The sequence below is a fragment of the Limanda limanda genome, chromosome 15 (genome assembly GCF_963576545.1).
Source record: "Limanda limanda chromosome 15, fLimLim1.1, whole genome shotgun sequence".
Taxonomy (NCBI): Eukaryota; Metazoa; Chordata; class Actinopteri; order Pleuronectiformes; family Pleuronectidae; genus Limanda; species Limanda limanda.
In genome coordinates this window covers 9,820,888-9,840,190 of record NC_083650.1, presented here as the reverse complement: position 1 = coordinate 9,840,190, position 19,303 = coordinate 9,820,888, and the positions used below count along the sequence as shown (strand labels likewise).

Genomic DNA, 19,303 nt, shown 5'->3' with positions numbered 1-19,303 from the left:
TGGGTCTCACCCAGTATAAAAGAAAGTCGTACTTATATAAAATACGCTGTCGTTCAGTAAGAGTATAACATCTTAGGTCAATATTGACCTGGCTGGAAATGCATTGTAATTATTTCCACACTATAATTCTACACTAGAGTCACTGCTGATTTTTAAGCGACATTAGGAGTCACTGAGCAGAATTAGCCTTTAGTGTCAATAAAGGAAACGAGCTGTTCATTCCCTTGCATCCCACTGTCCGATACTAACCGAGATTATGACACTTACTGTACATTCTCTGTTCTGCAGCGGCCGTCATAACATCTGTTTGGACTCTAGATGACTGTATTTGAGTGCTAAGGCTAAAACCCCTCTATGGCCATGATTTGAATTATCTCTGTCCCCCCCACACCACTCACCCTGGGGCAGTCCAATGCCACCCTGTAAAGAAACTGATTCATATTCACAGTGTGCGATCACACTGTTCTGTACATTTTGTCCATACGTGTGAGCACCACATCGGCAAAATTGTCCCAAATTAAAACGCATCACAGAGAAAACCAAGCCCTCGATTTTTTAGGCCTCAACAAGTGTGTGTGTACCATTCCTCTTGATTAGCGTGTTGTGTGCGTGGACCGAGCTTTGTCCCGGCGCTAACGGCTGCCATTTTTTTCTCGTTTCTCTTGACTTGTCCAGCATCCTCATCAACCCGGGCAACCACGTGAAGATGCAGGAGGGAACACTGGGGTTCTTTATCGCCAGTGACGCCAAAGAAGTGAAGAGGTAGAACCCAGTCGTCCCAGTGAACCCGCTCAACAGTTGATTATTTCAAGTGCTAAACATTTTTTTTATTTTTACATTTTTTAGAGCTTTCTTCTACTGCAAAGCTTGTCACGATGACATCACAGACCCTAAGCGGATCAAGAAGTGTGGCTGCAAACGACGTGAGTCTGGCTGCGCCTTTCATTTGCCCCCCCGTTGACTCCCTCTCTCCCTCCCCGCTTCCCCCTCCCAAACCTACCCGTGGGTCCGTCCGTCTCATTATACTTGAGGTTTTTTTACCAGTTCGAACTATAATCTTTTGCCTCTCATTGTTCCTCTGAACTGTGGTACAGGTGATTTCACTGTGTTTTCACACCATTATAACCTCATAGGAAAGTGTTTACTCTGGGTCTTATTTGAATTCCAATAACATTCATTAGGGTATGCTCCTCAGTCTGTAACTGACTTTTATTTTATTGCTAAAATCTCAGTGTTTTGGTGTGTTTTCTAATTGGTTTAATCATTTAATCACATGTTTATTTATGCTCAAAGTAAGGTAAAGGGATTTTAGAAAGACACAAGGGATAGAGCTGATTGTTGACAGCTGTACAGACAAAAAAGAATCATACAACAGGTTGTAAATCCATATTTTGTACTGATATTTTAAGACAAATAAAAACATTGTTGACCCAAATGCATAGACAGTAACTCCTACAGTATAAGCCACAATTATTTATAATTTCACTGCTAAAGACAATAAGATTTTATTTCTCATATTTAAAGTATGAGTGGACATGACCTACTTTGTTCTATCACTTATAAATAAATTATCTTAGAGTATTGTAAGTATTGAGGTCAGCCACATTATAATATTTACAATGTTGCAGCGCCTAAACACACTGTGCTGTTAATTGTTATATTCTGTTCACCACAGGACAGTAAAAGAACTCGCTAGTTTCCCCCTATTCGCATGCAGACATGACATTATCATTAAGGCAGGAACAGCATATGAATACAACCTGACCTATGTGCACTAGTCACTTGTCAGGACATTTTAGCTGCTGGATAAATAATTCAGGTGACTATCCCCATATTTCCACTAAAGGTCACAGACAATTACAGTAAAGCAGCCTGGTGGAGACAAAACCTGCTTTTAAAACCGACACCCATCGTTTCCTTCTTTTGTCTTTGTAATGTTAATGAATCAGACTTTTTTTTATTTGTTCTAACCTCTGCCAGGCCTCTCACACTCTAGTTCCATTTAGATAAACTGTTAACTGTTTCCCGCTGATGGACGTAGCTTTTAAACAAATCTTATTACTGTAGTTTCCAACAATTGCATTTAGAAAGATGACAGTTCCAATGGGAATCTGTCCCACACAATGTTCTGTTCTATCATGTTTTGTTCTCTTTTGTTGTTTTTCCCATGTTTCTTTATGACCAGTGACACATTTTTTGATGTATTTCCTTCCCTGCTGCCATTGGAAAACGCCACTTTATTTTAACTACTCGCTGGTAGTGATTTATTGTGAGTAAAAACAAAGGGTTTCATTTACCCAGGGTGCAGTGCAAGTGTTTTTTATTTTCCTCTTCAGCAAATAGTCTACTGTATCTATGTTGCATGAACCAGTGTAGCTTCTGCATCCCTCTCCTTGCCTCTCATTTCTACACCGTGCTCAGACCAGAACCAAACCAGCACATATCGAACTCACACCAGCGTCAGTTCTCCTCCTCCTCAATGGCCCAGTTAGCTCAAGCTCTGACGAGCTGGAAATGACAATTAAATAGAGTGTGACTTAATCACATGTGGCCGGTGATCTCTCAATTTTTCCTCACTATTCTGATCATCAAACCAAACTCGTACTTGGCAGCTGAAAGCCAATCTGCTGCGAGTCTTCTGTCATTATCGGTGATTAACCTCCTCCCAAGTGTCATGCTCCGAGAAAGCGCAGAGAGGACGTAATAAAATTCTGGGATGTCGTACGTTAATCATGGATTTAGAGGAGCTAAAACAAACAGAGGAAAATGATCAAGGATCACTGAGATCTTAAATTGATCTGCTTTCTGTCAAACCAAGTTTTGAGTGCGGCCTTGCTTTCAGAGAGCAGAAAATGTCCTTGTGGGAAGTTCTTCAAATCCCAACCGGTGTCGGCTGCCAAAACACAATCAAAACAATCTGGCCCCCCCCCCCCTCCTTTCTGCCCCACTTCTCTGTGATCTCAGCCCCGTTTCTAAACTCTGGGTCCTCGCCTGGCTACGGCTGAGGTTTCAGAGATCATCGGTTCCTTTCAGAATTTAAATGTCGGCTGCATCAGCCTCGTGGAGTTCAGATCTGGACAGTCCGAGGGCCTGTTTTCTTTTTATTTCTTCTTTTTTCCTTTGAACTCACTGCACTGGGTGAAAAAGTCCTCGAGCAATAGGAGTATTAATTGTCATAGCAATACATTGCCACTAGATGGTGGTGCCCTGCCAGGGTCATGTCCAATATGACTTAATGAAAATGGTGATGTCTGTAGAGGAAACTCAAATCCCCTGGAACCTGTTCAGCAAGAATGCAAGGACTACATGTGTTTTTAATCAACATTCAATTCAAATCAAAACCTGAATCTAGAGTTTGATAAATTCATCCTCCTGACTTTATTTAATGATTTTATAGTTTTTTATTATTTACACATAGTTAGGCTTGTGTGAATCTGACATTTCAAGGAAAAACTATTTATGCACCAGGCCGTTTCCCCTGCACTCTTGCTGAATAAGGGGTATCTATCAGAACGGTGCTTTCTTCGGGACATCCTCTGGATTCAACATAGCGCCCTGATAGCTTCTGTTTGAGTCTGTTGTGCTTTAATGGAGTTTAAGAGGTGGTGACCGACCAAACCCACGCAGACAGTTTATCAGGGCAGCCGTCGTGTTGAATCCTCAAACGGGGGAATGCCCTGAAACGAGCACCTCACGATCCTGTAGGCCGGAATCTGGGTATTTGTGAAGTCAGAAGTCCATTGTCAAAAGACATTGTCAGTGTGTCTGTGAGTCTTTGTGTATGTCGTCCATCGCTCACCCTCCTCGTGTCAGCAATTCACACTGTACCATATATATCCCGTGGTCCCAGTGCCCCCCGTGCCAAAACTCTGAAGTTGAGAAGTTTCAGCATGAACTGAAAGACTTGCTGCACTTGTCTGCCATGCCTCCAAAACTGTTTCATCACTGTGAACAGTTATATCTGTACCTCCCCTTGTTGCTGAGAACTAAAGTATTTCTGCATGCTCTTATAAGGCACATGTGCATGCTAGAGGATAGAACAGTCCCTGATGCCTCCATCCCATGGGTTGTGATCTGCGTTCCCCATTCTTTTCTTGGCCAGAGGCTGAGAAGTATATCACTTAATTCAGGACCTTCTTTCCTGAAAAGGTGCCAGACATTATTAGGCCGCTGTCTGCTCGCACCCCTGGCAATGAGAGAATGGGGACCAGGGACTGTTTCTGCTCAGAGTCACGGGCAATCTAGAGACGCTGCTCTGGGAACTTTCACTCCTGCTCCCCTCTGGGTTTAGGGCTTCACACAACAGCCACACACACACACACACACACCTAGAAAGTAGATGCTTTACAGTATTGTGGCTGCAGGCTAGCTGGTAGTTAAGGACTTCTACAGTGGTACAGTTCTGCAGACTGCACATCCAATCTCACCTGAACAAGAGCACGTAATCTCTGGATAGGCAGCTTTGTAAAGAGAGTGAAAAGAAAGATCAGTGAAACAACCGAGTTCCCAGTGTTTTAGATATGACATGTGGGATTTGGCAAACAAACAATAAAGCACTTCTAATAAACCAGATGCTGAAATGTGAATTTAAAAATATCATGAGTCCACAGTTTTACCCCATGACTTTTTGTAGTGTGCTTGAGAACTACTGTTTATTGGAACTTAGTAGCCATTCATATTGGGGTCTTACAAACACACAAACTGTAACAACTTCTGTATTTAAAGATAATAACTCTAATATAGAACTAATATGAACATGGAAAGAACATTCATGTTACGGTACACAGATTAATTTACACCTCACAGCAACATTACACAGATTGTTTGACCTCATAAATTGAAAGTATGTGGAGAAAATGAGTGGAGGATTTAAAATTATTATTATTATTATTATTAATGCAAAAGCACTAAATATGAATATTAAATATGATAAACAGCTGACAGACACCTACATATGGTAACAACACATGATCCTGATTTAGTAGTAGAACAAATGCTATTGATCATTTGCTTTCTAGCATAAGTTACCAAGTAGCAGCAAAAGGAGGAATGTGCTATCCTCTTCTTTCAAAAGTCACATGGGCTCACTTTAAATGAACTTGGATAATTACTGAATATACAACATGTAAACGATTTAGTGTAGTAACAGTATTTTTGCACACACGCACATCAGAGTGAAGCTTCCCTCGGGGAGCAGAGCAGTGAAGACGCAGCTCTGACTCCAGCATGAAGTCTATAGTCAGTTGAATAGTGTGATGCGTTGGACAGAGCCGCCCTGCTGCATGATGGGATACAGGTACGTGATCCACTCGTTCAGCCCAAATGGATAGAGGATGTTCAAATGTATGAAACATTGTATGAGGTTTGCTGCTCAAAACATTGCTCATGCCTCTCTCCCTCGAATGCCTCCCTCCCTCAACCCCCTTTCCTCACCCCTCTTTCCCACTGTTATAGTTTTGCCTTTTGACCTGTTACAGCCTTAGCACACAGCTTGACCCCTAGAGAACCAGTCAAAGTGAATGAATCAAACCATAAACAGCATTATTACATCACCAAGATGTCCAAATTTGATCAATGCACTGCCGGAAGTCTAAAAACGAAAGTAATTTGACGATTTCCTGAATGAAATTTGATTTTAGATCGGAATAAGTCGCTGCACTTGCACTGTGTTGATTAACTCTGGGGCTCAAGTCTGTGGGAGCGGGTGGCTAAGGCTTGCACTTTCTGATGAAGTTACCTTCCAACTTCCCCTGGATGAATAATTTCTCCTCTTGCCATTAACCTGCTGATTTTCCTCTCCTCTCATCCCAAAACATGACTGTAGCCAAGATGTCCGTCTACAAACGAATGAAACTGGCATGTTGTTTTGATTGCGGCCGTTCAGAGCAAGACTGCTCTTGCATGTCAGGCAGTGTACATAGTAACATGGACACCCTTCAGAGGGCCTACCCACTTTCCTCTGTCTCTGTTCATGATTGCGCAACCACTTTACGTGCCTGTAAGTGACACCGCCCAACACATGCTGTTACGTGTCTGTGGTGTGTGCTCTGTGTGTGCGTTGTGCCATGCAGAGGTACGTGTATGTCTGTGTGTGTGTGTGTGTGTCCGTGATGTTGTCCACGTAGTGTACTCTGTTATCTGTGGCTCCGTAGTTGTGGATCGGAATTTGTTTGTTATATTTCTGTCTATCAAATATTATAAGTATAGGTTTTTATTGAGTTGTTTCTTACCTACTTGCATATTTTTTCATCCATCTCTATATCTCTGTATCGCTCTCCCTTTATCCCTATGTTGCTTTAGTTTAATCTCGAATTCTCTTTATCTTTATATATATCTCAAATTTCACATCTATATTTCTATCTCTATATCTCAAATTTTATATCGCTTTCTTAATTTTTCTATATCTCAATTTTTTATTTCTCCATTTCTTTATATCTCCACATCTGTTCATTTATATCTCTACTCTATTTATCTATATATCCGACTCCGTTTCTTTATATCTATCTCAATTTATCTATATCTGTATTTCTTCTATATCTCTCTATTTCTCCATATCCATATCTCTATTTCTTTATATCTTTATATATATATATTTCTTTTCATCTTTTTATCTTTATCTCTTTCTATATATCTCTATCTTTCTTTATCAAAAGCTCTATCTCTAACTATTTATATCTCTATCTCAATTTAGCTATATCTCTGTATCTATTTACCTATCTATCTCTCTATCTCTATTTGTCATTATCTACAGCGCTCTCTCTATCTCTCTCTATCTATACCTCTTCATCACCTATACTTTATTTTATTCACACTTGATTTCTCGCCCTTGTGTTCAGTTCTTTCTCAATATAATTTGACTGGTCTTATACCCTGAGTGTGTTGTGTGTTTGGTGGGTTCAGTGATGGTGTGGCTCTGTGGTTATGCTGCTGTACCGTTCAGTACTGTAGGTGTTAGATATGCTGCACCACTCATGCAGTTGTGTGATAATATCAATATTGGAGAGTTGATTTGTCTTTTAAGGTAAGATATGTGTACACAAAAATGGAATATATTCGTCTTTATTCTCAAGGTGTTATATTGCAATTTAATGTTTGTTCGTTTATTGATGTCGTATATTTTACTTTGGAGGTAAACACTGTTTTCAGTTTGTTCACTTTTCAGTTAAAGCATTTTTTTCATTTTTTAAATTAGTCCTGAACTCTTTGGTCCTATTTTACTTTGATTATCTTTCTTTTTACCTTTGAATTACTGTCACCTCCCCGAGCTACTGTGCAAGGCTTTTAATTTCCACACTGCACAGTTGAAGATAAGCATCCTTCAAAGTTCTCAGTCATCCAGATCATAGTATCTGCAGGAGTTTCACATAGTCACAGGCAACTGGACCTGCTTGTGCTTCTCATCCAAGAGGCTTCTTCAGTTCAGTCACTAAACACTTTGGAACAAATTCCCTTCGACCTGTGCAGGAGTATGAGATGGAACTTCAGGAAACGTGCAGACTACAGGAACCACTTTTGTTTCGAGATGCAGGGATCAAAAACGTAATTCCCAACAGTTTTTCGTCTGGACTCAAACTGTGAAAATCCACTTAGCTGAAAGAATTCTGCAGAAATCTCAGAACCAACAACTCAACGTGAGAGTCAGACACATGACCAGCAGGGAGGTGGACAGAACTGAAGAAGCCTCTTGGATATGATTTGAAACCTCTTCAAGGAATCACAAGCAAGTCCAGTCGCCTGTGTTTTCATGTTCAACACCCCAAGATGTAAAATAATGTCCTGCTCTGATTGCAGCTTAGATTTTCTTAAGATCAGTCTATTCAACTCTTACTTTATATAGCCTACACCAGCAGAAAGGAAGTGGATGAGAAGGGTAGAGGAGAAGCTGTATAGAGAGAGTGAGAGAGAGATTTAGTCAAGCAGGAAAGAGGACAAAAAGGTAGATTAGGGAAAAGGAGAGGGGAGAGAAAACACAAAATGAGAATTATAAAAAAGGTGATGTCGGCTTGATAAAGAAAAGGTAAGAAGAGGACGGCTCCCCTCCTTCTCGTTTTCCTTTTGAGTGGATACAAAATACAAAATTGGTCGTCAATTAGACACGGCAGCGGCAGGCCTCACTATCAAAGCGCTGGGTTCAGACATACAGATCTGATTTCCTTCTCAACATTCTCCCACCGTCTGCCGACTCAGCCTAGATTAGTGTCAAACAAGCCATGATGAGTTTGGCTTGGCCTCTTGTAGTTCAGCCTGCGCTGATATCCCCCGATACCAATTACTGGCCATTACATGGTTACTGATCTCACTTCTCCCTCAACCCCCTGTAGGATTTCAGGAAAGCCTCCTCTGACTTAGATTTCCTTCCCTTTTTAACTCTGACTTTGTCTGAACAAAGTGAGTTTATTGAAATTGTGCATTGGGCTTTGTCAGTCAGGGATTGCTGGATTTCCTCTCCCCATTTCCCATCTCCCCCCCACTCCCACTACACTGAGAGGATAAGACGTCTTTATCCATGATGACTTCATGCTCTTGTACATCCGAGCCAGATTTGTCTGGCCCCTAGTATTTGGATAATTGATTTCTTGGATAGCTCTGTCTGATTTGATGCATCCTGTGATCTGATGCAAGTCACATTTATGCTGCACAGTGGAATACACTCACCTCTTTAATGGTGACATGGACATAAACCTTGCTATTGCTTCATGGGCTTTAATGAAACGATACTTTAATGAATAGCCTCTCATCCAAAGGGTTTAGTGAGTAATGTGGTATTTGATGAAATCAGATAAACCCCTGAAATAAAGTGGACAAATTAGCAAATCAGATTAATTCAGTCTTCTGTTATTCGGGACTATACACATACAGTGATGTTGGAGTTTAGTCAGATGTTGAATTATTGGAGTGAAAAATGAAGATGAGACATAAGCTTCAGGAAACTTTAGCAGATTTTGCTGAATTCAAGTTCTTTCTATATTTAACATGTCCTCAAATCTATAGTTGAAAGCAAAAATGTATTTTTGCAGATGGACATTTAGACAAAGTTATTGCGTGATTGGTGTGATTTGTTTGTACGCTTAAGTTTTGAAATATTGTCTGCAGTTATTTTAGCTGAATCGTCAGTTTATTTTCGGTCTGTATATTAGTTACTTGCATTCTTACTTTGTGACCTGGTGGTCACCACAGTCAGGGTTTATATAATCCAGAGGTTGACGCTTCTATAATCGGAGCTATGGACAAGGGTAGGGGGCTTCGAACCTTGGGAGATGCTTTTGGCTATAGTCCACAACCTTCTGGGCTGCGTGTGTGTGTGGGTGTGTGTGCATGCACGTGCACTTCTAGTGTGTGTAACAACATGCACTTTCTATCTCTTGTGTTTCTGGATGTGTTTGTATCTGCATCTCATTGCCGGGGACCTTATCTGTCCTGACACGGAAATTATGTTTGCATTTTCATTTTCCCAGCCCTGCTGGTCCGTCACCAAACCTGCCCTGACAGATCCTGTCCACCAGGCAGCCCCCCCCCCCCTCCCACTGACACACATACACACCCACGCACCACATCGCCCCCACTCTCTGTCCAATGCCGCCTCGCTACGCCCCAGATGCTAGCCAGTTAGTCTGCCGCCTCTGCAGTGCTGGCAGATTGCTAGAGACAGATGCCAGGGCCACCTTAGGTCCCTGTTTGAGGATCCGTGTCAGAGGCCAGCCCTGGGCCCTCGCCGTGACCTTTACTGCTGGAAGAGACTATGGAAAAGAGTGGGGAGTGTCAGCAGCTCAGAGCTCAGTTCAAGTCTGCACTCAACCGGTTCTTATAATGGTACCAGTCGTCTGTACCTCCTCAGTCAAGGCCATAAACTGTCATTCATAGATAAATACTGGAAATCTTAGTTAATCCATTTTAAATCAGAAGGGATTTAAATGTGCAGGGCGTTTTTTCCCTGACCACATGTTGAGATCAAGTCCCTGTGTATTGTGTGTGTGTGTGTGTGTTTGCGCAGCGTGTGTGTGCTGTCTGTGTTTTGGACGTCTCCATCCGTGTTGTCTTTGTCTCCCACGGTGACTTCCTCTGTTCTGTCTACAGACGTCAAAGTGTCAAAACAGAAATGTAGAACCTCAGAGCATTTCTTATCGATGACAAATATTGCAATGTTGAATCCACCACTGAAACTGTGTAACCTCAAATACCAGACCCTTTGAAAAAATGTAATAATTAGACTGTCATTCCATTCCCATCACAGGTTTAGTACACTTTCCTAAAGGCATGGCTCACACTGAGAGCGGACACTTCATCACATTCACCTGTCTGACACTTTTTGTGCCATCAATGCCATTCTTACATCACCACCACCACCACCATTACTTTAATCATTTATACCTTTTTTTTATTTTTGTCCTCATGCCTTTCACTGGAAGCACTTCATTATAGTTCCATTGGACTCGATGTCCATCCACTGCTCTTACCGTGATGTCTCGATTCCTAATGTGTCTGTTTCATTACATCCTTACTCCCCCCGTGTGACCTGCCACTTGTCTTTGCATTCTCCTCAGCCAAATATAAGTATAATGGATATGTCAGATCACGTAAGTGTGTTTCTCCGTCCTTCTCCATTCTGCTCCAGCTCTGTGTTTACAGTCTAGACCCCCTTTATATTATCATATGTAACATAACTAGTACTGATACTTTAGTATTCTCTCTGTTGTCCCCTATTCCTTTAGCATGTACTGATGTTGTCTTGTGTCTTAAGACCAAATGTGAAAGTAAACATAGCAAGTAAATTTAGTGTTTAACTTATATACATATTGTTTTGTTTTCTAACTTATTATAATTAAATAATATAGACCCTACTGTATTTTGACAATCAGTTAAAGTAGTCCCATGGTATTTTTAGAGACTGACAAAAATCATTTGTGTTTGATAATACCATGTAGTTCCATGAAAGTATTCTTTTTGTATTGTGCTGCATGTAGCAGCAGATGGCGCTACAACACCAGGGAACAGTGGAAGTCAAAAAGAGGCTGGCGTTCGATTCAAAGCCGATTGCAATTTAGGTAATTTTTTGATAAATAATTGTTAAATGCATTTATTTCTCTCTGGTAAAGAATAAATTTAAGTTTTTTTATTTTTATTAAATGCCATCCGTCAACTTTACCATTTTCTTTGTACATTTTGATGTAATGTTTTTGTTCTTAGAAACATTAAGACATTTTATTTCATTTCCTCTTTTAAATAGGGACTTCGTCTTTAGCACGTGTAAAGGAAATCATAATACCAGTTTTATTTTTTTTACTGTAGCAACACAACAATGCATGGCCTAAAAAGCGATTTCATGCATTTGCACTGCCGACGAAGAACAAAGCTTGTTCATGCAGCAGAAAGTATAAAGGCAAAGCCAGCTCAGCTCACATAGGGAAGAAAACATTTTCAGTTGTTGTTGCTTCTCCTCATCGTCCAGTTTACATTGGGTCATGGCGATCTGATAAGTTCTTGCATGCAGGACAGCACCGTCATGTGATTAGCATTTCAGGAAGGGACAGTTGCCGTCTGGGTTGTGCAGGATGCACAGTGGACCTGCCAGGGCGGGTGAGTGCTCTCTAACGCTGCACGTGTTTGACAAGGGCCAGATGAATCCAGGAGCTATCGGTGGCGCCCCGTAAATCAAGGAGGCAGCTGACGGCTGGGATAAACGTCTGTTTATCGCCCGGGGCCACACAAGCATGCTCTCTCCTCCAAACAAGCAACCAACCAGCCCTCGACCATAGGGAGGAAAAGGGCTCCGCCTCTCGCAGTCAACTTTGCAACCAGATATTTTGCTCATCTGCCCCTGTTGTCTTTCTGCAGTGTGCCATGACCCCTTCAATACATATACGGCTTGACTCTGCAGAGGGTGTATGTCTGTTTGTGTGTCTGTCTGTGTGTGTATGTGTTTGAATGGCTGGGTGAACATCAGGTATACGTATGTATTCTCATATTAGACACAGAAGGTTGCCACTGCACAAATTGTGATTACTGTCAAAGTTATAGCAAAAAGAAAGAAGAAGAAACAATTCAGCATGTAAATTTACTAAACTGTATTTTTAGATTAAGAATTAAACCAAACCTTCTACACCTAATCCAAAAAATGTATCTGATAAATCTTTAATATTTAAAGTTTATTTGAATAAGTAATGGTATAAATTATTACTTTTAAATTTGATATTTGCTGAAATGAAAGTACCGAGCTACACGTTCCGCTTGAGATGACACAGGATCTGATTTGACTGGCTTTAGCCAAGCCGTGTCTCGAGCTTTGTTCTACCACAAAGTGAAGCACAATGGAGAAGTAAAACTGAGAGGCTCCTGATTAATTCATGTTTGTCACAATTGCAAAGTAAATGTCGCTGTGAACATCTTCAGCTAAGAGGGTACGCCACGTTTCACCAGCAGGTTTAGAAGAATAAAAAAAAGGATTCCTGCTGTTAGGGCATGAATTTTTGAGTTCATGGCATGAAATGAATCTAAACTGAAATGAGAGAAATTGCGATGTTTTTATAACAGAAACAGCCATTTCGTATTTGTAGTTTATTAAATAATCATTACATATTTTTTTATTCTAACAATTATTTTATAAAGAGCAATATATTATTTTGTAGAGTCTAACACCTTTTACTTTCTATGAGCACTAATACAGGCTTTCTCACACTTTTTATTCTCCATTGTTTGACAGTAATGGATGAAGTTAGACCAACATTTCAAAACCGCTCAGTTAAAACCACCGGCTGCACCCCTGCCTCCATCACCTCAAATGAATTCCTCCCCAACACCCGGCACCCCAACCAGGACCCCCTGGTCAGGCCGGGCACAATCAACATCCCCCTTGTTAATAACCGTAAAGGAAGCCTGCTCCCCGCGGGGCGAGGGCCTCACCCCTCCAAACTGCGCTTCAGTATCTCAGGCCCGGGAGACGTGACGGCCAGATCCCTGGCTGAGAGTCGGCTGAACCGGGCCCGCAGTCTGCCGGTGAAATACCGCTACCATCCCAGTAATGCCATGCTGCTCAGTCACAGTAGGCACTGTAGGTCGCCCCCTTAGCGGGATGCATCAGTCAGTAACCCCCGCCTGGCCCGTCCCACCATTGTGCCTTGTTTTCTGCATGACGGTTCACTGTGCTGGAGCTGCTGCTGTGGTTGCCCCCGCTGCTTTGCACGGATTTGCCTGCTAGTGCAGTGGCTGCTACTGTCTGGGTGACTTCCCAACTGGAGGAGTAATAAGACTTGTGAATTTAGAAGTGCGATTCTTATCAATTTGTATTTTTTAGACGTGCTGCAGAAATTGTGAGCTCTGAGGATACTGACCTTTGGGGAGAGGAAATAGAATCTTTTAAAGTTTTTAATCTTTCGTTGGAAAAGCTTTTATTGCCCATTGGCTGGAAAGTATTTAATGTCATTGTTGTGGCTGAAAGGGAGAAACATTAGATTTATACCGTTAGCGCATTAAGTTTAAACCAGGAGAATTCTGTAAAACAATACAGCAGCGAATGCATATTTCTGATGTGGTGTTTTTCAAAGTACATTAGAGAGCGAATTATTTGTAAAGTGGAAAGTGCTTGTGGTATTAACTACTCTGAATGCCCAACTGCAAAAAGGAAATGTCAGAGAATGACATTTTAATAGAAGGCAAAGTCATATTTCTTATCTTTTATTAGCAGAATTAGGTGACAGCCTAGAATGGGTGCTCAGACAATAAAGAAATTCCACATGCTTGGAATAGTCACGGCTTGCGGCGGGCACATTGATTTGCACTAATATCATGCTGTGTTATTGATTCCTAACCAAAGGACTATTACAGGTTTGAAGTGACAGTGCACTTGGCATTTGCAGCTGAGCGGGTGCAGAGTGGATGAGAGCATCTGGGTGCCTGTCTGAACGCTCTTGAAACTCTCAGACAGTAGTGAAGATCAGAATACGGTTATAGCTCCGCTGAAATCTTCAGACAGTCGGGCCTGGCCTCACCCAGGGCTTCTCTTTCTTGTCCTCTTCTGTCTGACTGGGACTTAAGCAAAGTTTGGAAAAATAGTGCTTTTGGCCCCCGTTTGTTTCTCAACACGGAAAAAGCAGAGTTGACAGGAAACTGAACTTGGATCTGATCAAAAAAACGAGCTCTGTTGTGGCTGCAGCTCCGAGCCTTACAACCACTTAACAGCCAAAGTGTCAAACACCAAAAAGTGGAATATTTCATCTTAAATAAATCATTTATTTTTCAGTTTGACTCTTAAAAAAAAAAAAAAAAAAGCCCAGACCTGACCTTCATCTGCTGGAGGGTGACGAGCAATTACTAGCTGCTTTCATAGTCCACTAACTCATACCCTGTCAGCATCCGTCATGGTGTGTGTGTGTGTGGAGTGCTAAGTGATCCCTCGGCATGGAGGTAGACCTGTAGAAGAGCCATTGTGCGCTTTAGAATGAACTGGAATGATGGGGGGTGGGGTTTAAGTAGCTACATGTAGAGAAAAGAAAACATAAGATCCATCTCCATAACCTTATTTATCTCATTGTCATTGCTTTTGCCCGCGCCCCATTGACAATGACAATCTGTACCATCTCATGGCAATTAATGGTGTAGGTAAAGCATGGTCACTCTGATGCAGACTGCTAGAGGTCCAACCTGCACAGTTTATTGGGTTTACAGCAGCAGTAGTGTAGAAGTGGAAGCCCTGTTAAAAGTGCACCTATAGCAGAGCCAAAAATATGGGGGTTTTGGGACGTGAGCCCTCCGTGACATTTTCAGGTCGTAAATTGGTTTTTCTCCGTGGTTTTCTCCTGCCTTCCTCAGATTTACCATTATGCGTTACTAATGCTTTCTCTATATTTTCCCAATTTGACACTGAATTATTAATTTCCTTTTTCTTTTTTTTCTGTATGTGTTTTTTTTTGGTTTTGTTTGCAATGACTGATTAATTGTTTGTTGGCCATTTCTTTTTTTAAATGTCAGGTCCAGCACACTTTCCCCCGAGCGTCTGTCTCTGTTCTGACATCCTGTGCATGTGTTTGCAGTTGAAGACGAGCATCCGTCGACGCTCTCGCCCAAAAAAAAGCAGCGCAACGGAGGGATGCGAAACTCGCCCAACTGCTCGCCCAAGATGATGAGGTAAGCGACGCCGATTCATCTCTTTCCATCTCTCAAACGGGGAGTGAGAGGGAGTCAGATAACGGAGGAATGGATGGAGGGAGTGCACGCGTGCTAGAGATACTTCGGCGGTGGATGCTGCTGATGGTGCGGTGGTGGGACTTTTTGGATGGAAGGAATGGGGGGGCAAATTAAGGATGCCAGAGGAAGGAGGTATAAGGAAGTCTGCGAGAGAGGAGAAGTGCCCTGTTATGCTCTGGCTGTTGAGGATGGCATGCTGTCAGCTGTTAATGACGGTGCTGAAATAATATTTCTGTCATGAAAAGCAGCTGTGAGGAGCTGTTTGAAAACTCCTCTGGCTCTAAAGTCCCAGCTGTCATCTCCTCCGGTCTGGTCCACATGTACTCCTTAAACAATGCTGGCACTAATGACACCAGCAACCAATCAGAGGGACCTGCATGGTTACTTTGCCCTCGGGCGCTCCTCTATTGTGGGAACCCCTGTGAGTACTGTTTCTGGTACTTAAGGCCATATGCGAGATGTAACATCGCAATCAAATATGAATTCAAATATTACCTTCCTTTTATGCTGTCCCGTGGAATTAAATTGCCGTTAATTGATTTTGAAGGATAAAAGGGGTTTTTTTTTTTTTTTTTTTGTGCTCCTCCGCCTCAGAGGCATCGGGTTAGCAACACGACATCGGGAAGAGGCAGGGGAGGCCGCGGCATGCACGTCGGGACGGCGGCGTGAAAGGGAACGACGGTGAAGATCTAACAGGACAGGAACACTCATGGCTGCGCTGCCTGTCTCCTAATGAGGCTGAGTGTTATGGTCATCACCTTCACGACTTCACATGAGGAAAACATCTGGAGAGAACTGTGCCGAGAGCGTGAAGTGTGCGGGAAAATAAATCGTACTTTCTGTGTGGAATTAAAAAATCCCTGGAGGCACAAACAAAAGATTGCATTGCCAGGATGTTTAAAATCGGCAACAAAGTGGAAAGTACAAAAATACTTTGATTCCTATCATTGATTTCTGAATTATGTTCCTGTTGTTACTTGTTATTGTGCCGTGGTTTTGTTTTCCTTACATTCTAGCAGAGGTCTTTGTATGTTGGTTCTGTGAGTTTCCCTGAGGCAGCGATCCTCCTACTGCTCTGGCGTGCCGATGTGATTTTGTCCAGCACTTGTCAGCCTCCCCCTCGGTTCTCCACACACACAAAAAAAGCACTTAATAAGCCTTCACACTTGCCAAACCATTAGCCCAACACAGAGTCATACCCTTCAGTCTAGTTTGCAACAGAGCATCATTTTCGATGCCCTTGCTCAGAGGGAGAAAACCACTACAAAAGCAAACGAGACATTGGCGTATTTCCAGCTAACTGCTTGTTTAAAAGGCTGTTTAGTTTGCCCAACTTAAAGCACAAAACCTTTTCTTCTCTTCTCTTTTTTTTGTTTTTTTTTCCTTCTTATTGCTCGCGAGACGGTCCCCCTCTGCCGTGTAATATATGCATCTCCGCTTTGATCTCGCAGTGATAATAATTCTTGAGAGTTATTTACTCAGTTTTGAAAACGCTTCAAAGCGGTGTCAAAGTTTTCTCTGCTTTAGGGCTGCTTCTGTATTCTGCTGGCTCTTGGGTACTGAGGGATGACAGGTCCTCTGTTATAGGTGTAGATTTTTTTTTATTCTCCAAGTCTTAGCCTTCAGCAAAACATCAAATTACCCATCATAGTCCACAGCCCCCCCCACCTCCCATTCGCAGCTGCCCCCGCCAACATATAACACCATATATATTAAACAGTTGTTCTTTACAAGGTGTGTTTTATGCACAATGAAAAGTGATTGTTTGAGGTAGCCTTAGGGATACTTTATTCTACAAGCAAGGCGGGGGAAAACACAGTAGAGAGCGAGCGAGCGAGAGAGCGAGCATACGTATCAAGTATGATTTTTACAGGACTCGCAGCCTAAAGGCCTTTGTAAATAAATAATGATCAACAGATTGGCTGTGGGCTTTTGAAAAGCATGCCTTTGTCAGTTTGCATGATGGGGGAAATTTTCAAAGCAAGAGGCTGCCTTCGTAGTCTGGCAGAGAGGGATTGGGGGAGCACGCCCATCCCCAGCTTGTGACTGCAGAGTGATACACTGGAATAACTCAACTCTGTTTGAAATATAGACTGAGGGAGGGAGGGAGGAAGAAAGAGGGGGGGGGGGGTGAGACACTGGAGTTAGACATGCTGTAAGGGAAATATTTGTCCTATATATTAAAGTGCATCTGATAAATTTCTTTATTTTACCCAGGGACAATATTTGCTTTACAAACCAATATACTGTAAATTCATTACAAATAGAAATGTAGTTGTTGCGTTTTGGTTGGGTACTTTCCGTTGAAGAATATTTTTAATTAATTAAATGTAAAAAAGTGTATTTTGTAATCTATTTCAATATATTTATGCAGTTTATTGAAATGTCAAAGGTGACATTGAATCACATTTTCCATCCTGACCTATATCCTCAGCACGGTGGTGTTATTAGTTTCCCGGCCTCCTGTCCGACATGTCACTCTCCTAACGAAGCGCCTCTCCACCGCGCCGCTGACAACATGTCCTCAAACCTTTTTGACGGGTCATGACTGACGACATGCGTCCAATCGCTGGAGGTATCATCCGCAGCTGACATCCCTTGGGCGTGGCACTGTGGCACGGGCGTCATGTCTGCTCTCCCCGAGCCCCGTGGTAGGTTCAACCCGAGGCAGGGAGAAGGCAGAGGGAGGAGGAGGAGGAGGAGGAGGAGGAGGAGGAGGTGTGCGGAGCCGGTGACAGGCTGCCAGTCACGCCGCTGACAGCTCTGTGAAAGATAGCTGTCTTGGCAGAGAGAGGTGGAGCGGCAGCCCGCCTGCATGCGGCAGTCAGCCCCTGTGTGGAGGCGAGCAGCGCCGAGCAGATTGAAGTGACGGCGGCTCCGTGGAGTTGATTGGCGCAACACGCAGCTCTGGATGAAAGATTCAGGCTGAGTGTAAAAAACACTAAATGCTGTCAGTGTTATTATCACCTGCACTAACTGAGAGAGGGAAGAGGTGGAAAAGGAGAGGTGGTGAGATGGTGGCTAATTGACAGGTTATTTTTTAAATAACTTAAACTTTCCCCGCGATGGCGTGCAACCCAAATGCCGGCTGAAGGAAGAGAGGACATCAAAGCGTTGTCAGTGAATGACAGTGTTGATAGACGATAGAGAGAGTGATACTGAGAGAGATGTATGTCAAATTCTCGAGATGCTTTCTCCCATTTTACTCAAGCGTCTGTCTCCGTGCACTTCTCTGTTTTTTCCCGAGATGGTGCAGCGCTGCCTTAACCGAGGATTTCATTATTTGGGTTGAACTGTAAATAAAATACGTTTTGCATCGCAGCTGAACCAACAATATGGTTATTGTGAAGTAGCACTAAAAATTAAAAAAAAACTGCAGTTTCTTTTGACTCTGTGGGATTGGGTGAAATATTCTGGGTTTTGCCTTGAGAGGAACTGTGAGAACACGTCTCGTAGGATAAGTGCAAGAACAAGAGAGGCAGCAGAACAGGGCTGACAGGAGGCCTTTCATGGTCAGTGTTACACCGGATAAGACTCAGCAGCCCACTGCTGTGGATTAGTCTGTTTGGTTGTGACACGCTGCTGAAACATTAATGTCCATCAGCTGTGGAAGCAAAATGTGATTGGGCAAATTCCTGAAATATTTAAAGTGTGAGCCTGTTGGAGCGTTTACTATTTGCTCCGTATGGCGTCGAGAACTGGAGGAGAGGGTAAAAGCTGGTAATTGGCCTTGTGTTGTCATGCCATTCAGTCAGTAGCATTCAAGTCTCCACTTGACTTGCTGTTCTCCTCCGCACCACTGCAGGCACCAGGGGCTTTGAGTTTTCTTATGGCGTAGGCATCAAGGACAGGAGGGAACGGAGGAATGATGTGTTAGTTATGGAATGTACAATATTATTGCAGTTAAAAAAAATGCACTTGCACTTTAAATGTCTAAGCTAAGTTTTAAAGCTTGTATCTTTTTTTTATGTTTTTATGGATAATGTGTCTTGGGTTGTTTTTAAATGTGAACTGCTCCTTGATCTGTGCAGTCCGGCATTTAACAGTTGAAGCGATGAATAAAGCAGAATCTTAATCAGATCTGACTTTACTGTGTGGATCTCAAAACACAATCCAGGTGGTTTTG

At 42.4% G+C, this 19,303-nt stretch overlaps 1 protein-coding gene across 1 annotated transcript in view; it reads left to right on the top strand.

The window, feature by feature from the left end:
* Window positions 1–19,303, top strand: part of kcnma1a (potassium large conductance calcium-activated channel, subfamily M, alpha member 1a) — a 137,553-nt gene that overhangs the window by 100,889 nt on the left and 17,361 nt on the right. Inside the window, exons 18-22 of the mRNA XM_061087402.1 lie at window positions 676–762; window positions 847–923; window positions 2,261–2,269; window positions 12,698–13,045; window positions 15,024–15,117. Of these exons, the coding sequence (XP_060943385.1) occupies window positions 676–762; window positions 847–923; window positions 2,261–2,269; window positions 12,698–13,045; window positions 15,024–15,117 (615 nt within the window). The remainder of the gene's footprint in view (window positions 1–675; window positions 763–846; window positions 924–2,260; window positions 2,270–12,697; window positions 13,046–15,023; window positions 15,118–19,303) is intronic.